The sequence below is a fragment of the Phaenicophaeus curvirostris genome, chromosome 16 (genome assembly GCF_032191515.1).
Source record: "Phaenicophaeus curvirostris isolate KB17595 chromosome 16, BPBGC_Pcur_1.0, whole genome shotgun sequence".
NCBI lineage: Eukaryota > Metazoa > Chordata > Aves > Cuculiformes > Cuculidae > Phaenicophaeus > Phaenicophaeus curvirostris.
The window spans coordinates 1042583-1049462 of record NC_091407.1 but is presented as its reverse complement, the minus strand read 5'-3'; the positions used below and the strand labels follow the sequence as shown (position 1 = coordinate 1049462).

The window sequence follows — 6880 nt, the reverse complement described above, 5'->3', positions numbered from 1 at the left end:
CCGAAGCACATTGTGCCTGCAGCAGCGCAGCGAGCTCTGCGTAAGTAATGCAGAAAAAGCCAGTTACTTCTGTCAAAATACTTTATTTTGAAAAGCACGGGAGCAACAGTGTTTGTGACCAGCAAGGGGCTTTTTACTGCTTGTGCCAGACTGCGCTTCCCTAAAGCAGCTGTGGCTGCTTGGGCCCAAGTTAGATCCTGTCGGAACAAACCTGTTCCCACAACCCTTCATCATTTTTTTTGTAGATGCGAGGTTTCCTGTCAGGAAACAGGGAGCGAGAGGGAAATGGATGTTCTTTTAAAAACATTAACGTAGATCTAATGTGGGAAACAAAGTGGGGAGGCTCAGCCAGGGGCGATGTGGAAAGGTTCTGAAAAACAAGATGGCAGCACGAGCTGCTTGACATTGCAAATACAACATTCTGCATCGTTCTACCTTTTAATAAGATCATTTCCCACCTTCCCCAGCAGCACCCTAGGAAAAGGTCTGATAGCCCATGCCCCTTTCTCTGTTCGGCTAAAAGGAAAGATCAGTTTCGGGTACCTGTAAAATCTGCTTATCGTCTTGTTCCAACCAGAAATCCACGTGGGGGAAAGGCCTCCAGAAATAAGGCCCAATATGTAGTTGTTCCATCTTTGCATCGTAAATGTTAGTGAGCTGTAACGACACAGGGAGCCGTAAGTGAGGGGCAGCGCTTCCCCAGAGCAGGTGACAAAGTCACTTCATCTAGGAGGCCCTGTCATGGTCGAGCACGCCAGCTCAGCCCCACCACGTTCCTTCCGCATAAAGATTAACCGATTATTCTGAGAAACGGGACATTAAACTGTAACAACCCACCCAGAACTGAAAGATCCTGCTGGGATTATGCCCATGGCCTGAATCTCTTTACATAAGCTGCCCTGCTGCCAGCGGCAGGGCCAGGACGAGCTGGGCGTCCAGGACAAGGCTCCCCCGGCAGCTGCAGGCTCAGAGGGGTTTGGTCTCTGCTGCCCCCCTTCCCCTCTGCTCCTCCGTCCTTGTTGTTTCGTTACTGACAGAGCCAAAGCATTTTTTTCCTCGAGCTTTTGACATTTCATTGCTCTTAACTGATCTCCCCTTCCAGCAAAAATCCCCTTTCCTCTCTTACTCACTCTTGCTCCTGTTAAAATATGGGCTGAACGCAAATCTTCATCCGGCCCTTTTTCTGGGAAGGTTGCTGGGAAAATCTCTGCTGTTTTAACATTCACAGCTGGCAACAAATAGAGAGTAAAACAGAAACAATTAATTCCTACAAAACACCAGTTTAAAACAACCCTGTCCCCACCCCTGTTACGTTGCAGGGAACCCAGCAAACACCATTCCTATCTTCCCCAGAACCACAGACCCTGCAGCCCGTTCCTACCTGCAGCATCTCTCTACTTGTTCTGCTGTGGCAGCGTTTCAACATTCCCAAAGAACAGTTTGAGAGATATTTACACTAACTAAAAAAACACAGAACGCCCTATGAAAAGGTGGCTGAATTCTGACCCCAGGGTCAGGCCAGCAGCTGGTACCCACAAAACGCTGCGTGCAGTTAAATGAGAACACCTGCCAGGCCCTTCCCAGGCGTGCAGGCTCCCAACCACAGCACCAGGAGAGCACTTCCATTTCCACCTACACATCCAACAACAGCGTTTAACTTGTAGGACGGCCTCAACCAAGTCATGAAAAGCAGCCCTTTTACTATTGGAGTCTTAAAAGCAACTTGGTTACAAAAATATAATTGAATTCTAATCAGCTCACCTATTCCATAAATGATCGGCAGGTGAATATCCTTCTCTTCTCTGTCATTTAGTTCTGTGAGGAAAAAAAAGTCAAACTCATAGGGCTTTGGACTTTTTTGTGAGCAGCATTCATTTTGTTGTGTGTCAGGCACACACTGATGTTGCACAAAGACAGGAAAAAAACAAAGAAGCCTAAAAGAAATACGGAAAAGAAGGTGCAGGTCAGTAACAGCACGGCTGGCTCCAGCCAGCTGCGACTCCACTTTCTGCACAGGCAATTTACAGGGGAAAAAAACCAGGATGCAAAACTACCACGATGCCACGTTTCAAAGATCTAAGACGCCAACAGTGCTGAAACACCACAGTGCTGGAAATACAACATGAATGTGACACAAAGAAAAGGACATTAGTGCCTCCTGTATGTGACTCGCACACTATTTGCTGGTCGAGGGAGGGGATGAATCCATCCAGCTGCAGGGAGGCAGGACAAGGCCTGGCCCTGCCCTCCTTGGGCACCTGGTAAGACACCCACAGACACAGCGTCTCTGTCCACAGGACAAAGGCAGCAAGAGAACCTTTAATGATCAGGGTGGTTCCACCATCGGCTGCGTTTCAGTAGTGCCTGGCAAGGAGCATCCACTGCCCATTGACGGCACCACACACCTCGCCAGCAATAAAGCTGAACAACACGAATGGTTATGGAGGACTCACACTGCTCTTTCTTTCAGAACAGATAAAACACCAGGTGGGAGGAGACACCTGCGCTTTGATTGCAGTCACTAAACATACTTAAAAACCAAGGAAATATTTTCTTACCTGTTACGCAGAAAGTCACTAAGTGAACATCATCTGGTTGGAGATCGAATGCTCCTACAGCAACAACGACAGCAGCACTGTGTAAGCCTGGTGGCAAAGCAGGTGCTGTACACAGATGAGGGGGCATTACCAGTGCTGTGCACTGCAGAATAGATGGGCACAGATACCTAACGCACTGTTCCTAGATAAGGCAATAGAGCAAAGAGCCAGTTCCAGATACACTTCTAACTTCTGTAAAGCTAAAGTCACAGCTAATAAACGTAACAGTAATTTACACAGAGCAACAACTGTAATAGCGAAACCAGGCTGAAGTGTTGTACCACTAACTCCTCTAACTGACTCTGGTTTAGCTCTGGCATCAAATCAGCTCTGCTTTAGGTCACTATGCATTTAACACCTTATATTTATTTTCCTAAAATGTTACACACACAGTGAGCAAACCCAGTCTTTCATCAGCTGTATTGCAATTATGCTTTCCACCATCCCACACGCCAGAAAAAAAAAGCCTTCTCTTTTTTTGAAGTTCTAACAGCAACACAATGTTATTGTTTCAAACCATAACTCACGAAAATCAGGAAGTTGAAAAAAAGAAGTTAACCAAAACATTTTGTTCCATACAGAACTCTCGTATGACATATAACACAGCCAGCAGGAAGCACTGGTGCGATGGCCGCGAGGGCGCATCCCAGGGCCTTCGCTGGTTCTGTTTTCCTGTTACCACCCTGGGCCGTCTCTCTCCGGTCCTGACATCTGTGCCCATCCCTGCCTGTTCCCTGTTCCAGAGGGGCCGAGGCCTCTCCACGCTCCGGGAGGGCTCAGCACAAGCCAAAGCAGGGAAGTGGCTACCTTACAACTCTGATTTTTTTGTAAAGCACCACAATCACCTCCCTGTACTACAGATTTTACAGAGAGACGCAGTGTTTTTCATCAGGCAATCCCAAACAGTATTTACATTTTACCTCGTGACATTCAGTATGATCAGGAAGTCACCCACACGTTTGGTTTTAGACACTGACAGCACCTGGCCAAGATCACACAACATACTGGCAGCAGAGCCAGGGATCAAGCCCAGCTGAGCTGCACCCCCTGCTACGTGCTCGAACATAACTCAGGAAGGATTTGCAAGTTCAGACCCTCCACCCCACACTCCTGGCCCCACGCTCTGCACCACATTCTCAGGCAGAGAAAACACCCCTCAAAATGAATCCAGACTTCCTCTCATTACATGACAAGGGGCTCAGGCTACAAGCAAACTTCACCCAAATCCAGTTAGAATTATATTTTTTTTGGACATGAGAGTGGAAAAAACGTGAACTTACTAAGAAGCTGATTAGTAAGTTTTTGTGATAACTGCCTATCATCATTGAAACCTCCAACTAGGTGCACTTCCAGCCTAGCAGAGATGGAATAACAGGAAACAGCAATTAAAAAGACATCCCAATGTGAACAGCTTTACAAAATAATGCCCAGCCCACACTGCAAAGCAACCACTAGAGAAGCCTCGCTTGTTACATTCATTTGCATTACATAGCAAGTTATAGCAATTCCATCCAGAACATCTCAGGGATCATCCAGGAAACAGCATCAATTAAAAACTTTATGAGGCACCACACGCAGGCAGTTTGATCTGTCCCAGTGGTGTATGTGATGGTCAGCACCTCTGCTTTGGACTGAACTTAGTCACCACCTTCCAGTTCCCGAGAAAGACTTTTGCCCCCATTAATTCCTCACAACTACTCTGGAGCACAGAGCAGCGTTCTCCTCTGAGAAGTATCTGTGTAAAGACAAGCCCAAAACCATTTCTTTGGAGAATTTCAGGCATCTGAAACAAAAGCTGACTGGGAAACAGTAACCACAAAACCTCGTGATGGTGTTTGTTACAGAGACACGACTCAGAACAGAACCATGCTAAAAATACTCTCAGAATCATCACTGGGAAAACCATTCTCACTTTACAAGTGGTTCCCAATGAGATTCTTCCCGCACAACTACCTTGTCCAGACCCCACAGAATCACACAAGAACTCCCCACCTTACAAGCTGCAGTAACCTTTGTGAAAAACAGCGCCCTGGAAATGAGAGCAAAGCTGACCTTCCACATCCTGTGGTGTTAGAGAAAGATTTTACTGAGCTCATGATGAGCGACACCTCAGCTTCTGTGTCTGATCCATCGCAGTGCGTCAAGCAAGTCGCTCCGCTGCCTGAGGAACACACGAGAAGGCAGTTAGGTAACAACAACATCGCTGTCAGAAATCCAGGCAGGCAGCAAGGGCCTTTCCACAAATTCTACCCCCGTTATCGCCAAACCCTGCAGGCCCAAACACAGCCGAGGTCTGCAGCTGCCACTGGCCACAGAGCAGACCGAGCCCAGGACCTGCTCATTCAGCAACGAGAACACGGAACCTGTGGCACTAAACACACCAGCTCTTTGAAGGAGTTACATAGTCAGTACTTCACGTGACTCTGAGATTCAAGTTTATACAAATGTAATTTCAGTGTAAACCAATACTAATTTGTTACTGTAGGGCTGGAGGTTTTGTTCTGAACATCCCTTCAAGATACCTGTGTGTCGGAGGACAACTATGTGGCAGGTAGTTGCATCGTCTGATCCGAGGATGGAGACAGAGCCTGTTTCAAAGGAGAGAAACACCGTAAGAACTGCACTCCTGCAGTCCCCGAGCCTCAGGACGAGGAAGAGCGTTTCTGTTCCCACGCACCATCCGCAGGGGTGGTCACCGCAAACTCTCTCTGCTGCACGTACAGGAGACCCTTGGGTTCCACCACCCGCGCCGGGCGGCTTCGCAGAAGTTTTGCCTTTTCCTAAAGATAAATGAGAACAGACACAGAGGGGCAGAACCCTCGGGCGGATCCGCCCCGCGATGGCGACCTCCCCTCTGGAGAGCGACGGGGCGCGGGTCAGGGCCGGGCGGACACACCGCGCGCTCTGGATTCGGAGGGGCCTGGATTTAGAGGATTCTTCCACTTTCCTGTGGCCGATCAGGCTGCTCGTCACATCCCCTCACCCCTCACCCCACGGCGCCCCTTCCCCGCTTTACAGACGATAAAGCGGAGGCGTGAGGCGAGGCCTCGGGAAGTCGAACCCGTGAGGAGAGCGGAGAAAGGCGCCGGCTTCCCCCTTCCCCGCCTCACCTCGAGCTGCGGGTGCGCCCGGAGCAGCTCGGCCGTGGGCAGCCCCGGCCCGACCCGCTCCCCGTCCACCAGCAGCGGCATCGCCGCCCCGTACGGGCCCCGCACCGGCTCCACCCCCGCCACAGGCCCCGCCCGGGCCGCGCGGGGTGACGGGAGAGCGGGCGGGGTCCGCGGGCCCGGCCTGAGGCTCTGAGCACCGACCCCCGGGACCCAAAGGCCCCCGAGCCCCAAAATCCCCGGGACTCCCTCTGACCCAAGCCCTGTGCCTCAAAACCTGAGCCCCAAAACCCCCGCGCCCCAAAAGCCCCGAGCCCCCCAGACCCGCCCCCCGTCCGGCCCCGCCCCGCGCCGCTGAGGCGCTAACGCTGCACGACTGCCCCCCGGCGGCCTTACGGGGAGAAACCGACCTGCAAGGGCCCCGCTCCCTGCCGAATGCGCAGCAGACGCCCCCCCCGCCGCCGCAGACACTTCAAAGCCCTCAGACTACACAGACCTGACAGCGACCTTCCAGGGCCTGGAGGGGCTGCAGAGAGCTGGGAGGGGCTGTTCGCAAAGGCTCGTGGTGACAGGAATAGGGGCGATGGGGGTAAACTGGAGAGGGGCAGATTTACACTGGCCATAAGGAGGAATTTCCTCCCCGTGAGGGCGGTGAGGCCCTGGCCCAGGTTAGCCGCGGCTGCCCCGGCCCTGGAGGGGCCCGAGGCCGGGCTGGGGGCCCTGGGGCGGCCCGGGCTGTGGGGGGTGTCCCTGCCCGGGGCAGGGGGGGACTGGATGGGCTTTGAGGTCCTTTCCAACCCAAACTATTCCATAATTCTGGCAATTTTTCCATGCACAGTGAGGAAAACGGCCTGGCAGCAGCAGAACAACATTCCCTATGCAGGGTGAGGGCAACCAGGCCCTCAGGGCTGCTCGCACCCCACAGGTGAAAAACCAGCCCTCCCAATGCGATTTTCACAAAAGTCAATAGTTACCCCAGACACTTCCTTCAAAAGATGCTGGTGTTTATCAAGTACAGTATAATTTTCACCTCCAGGTCAGTCTCCCTGGGCTTCTACCTGCTTGCTCGGGCACAGGGTCCTCCGCAGGCTGCAGGTGGAGATCTGCCCCACCATTAACCTCACAGGCTCATTTTTGCTGTCTGCCAGAGCAAACATTTTAACTTTGAAAAGCAAG

General features: G+C 51.6%; 1 protein-coding gene across 3 annotated transcripts; it reads right to left on the bottom strand.

The window, feature by feature from the left end:
• Positions 1 to 63: 63 nt before the first annotated feature.
• On the bottom strand, positions 64 to 5816 carry NTAN1 (N-terminal asparagine amidase). 3 transcript variants are annotated; one of them, XM_069870352.1, is made up of 10 exons: positions 5708 to 5816; positions 5275 to 5377; positions 5120 to 5185; positions 4650 to 4758; positions 3878 to 3951; positions 2559 to 2612; positions 1762 to 1815; positions 1131 to 1228; positions 544 to 657; positions 64 to 370 (listed from the first exon to the last, which is right to left on the bottom strand). In XM_069870352.1, exons 1-10 carry the CDS (start codon positions 5786 to 5788, stop codon positions 191 to 193), a joined length of 933 nt encoding a protein of 310 aa, XP_069726453.1. In that variant the 5' UTR covers positions 5789 to 5816; the 3' UTR covers positions 64 to 190. The 3 variants fall into 3 exon arrangements, with proteins under 3 accessions (XP_069726453.1, XP_069726452.1, XP_069726454.1); XM_069870351.1 differs by having other exon boundaries at positions 2559 to 2663; positions 5708 to 5810; XM_069870353.1 differs by having other exon boundaries at positions 193 to 395; positions 2559 to 2663; positions 5708 to 5814.
• Between the last annotated feature and the right edge of the window lie 1064 nt (positions 5817 to 6880).

Bases quoted from the DNA above. Each gene is read 5' to 3' on its own strand.
- NTAN1 (XM_069870351.1), bottom strand. From the start codon at position 5,788: ATGCCGCTGCTGGTGGACGGGGAGCGGGTCGGGCCGGGGCTGCCCACG. The intron at 5,378-5,707 runs GTGAGGCGGGGA...ATTTATCTTTAG, and splicing joins GGGCGCACCCGCAGCTCGAG to GAAAAGGCAAAACTTCTGCG. The intron at 3,952-4,649 runs GTCAGCTTTGCT...CATCTCTGCTAG, and splicing joins AACACCACAGGATGTGGAAG to GCTGGAAGTGCACCTAGTTG.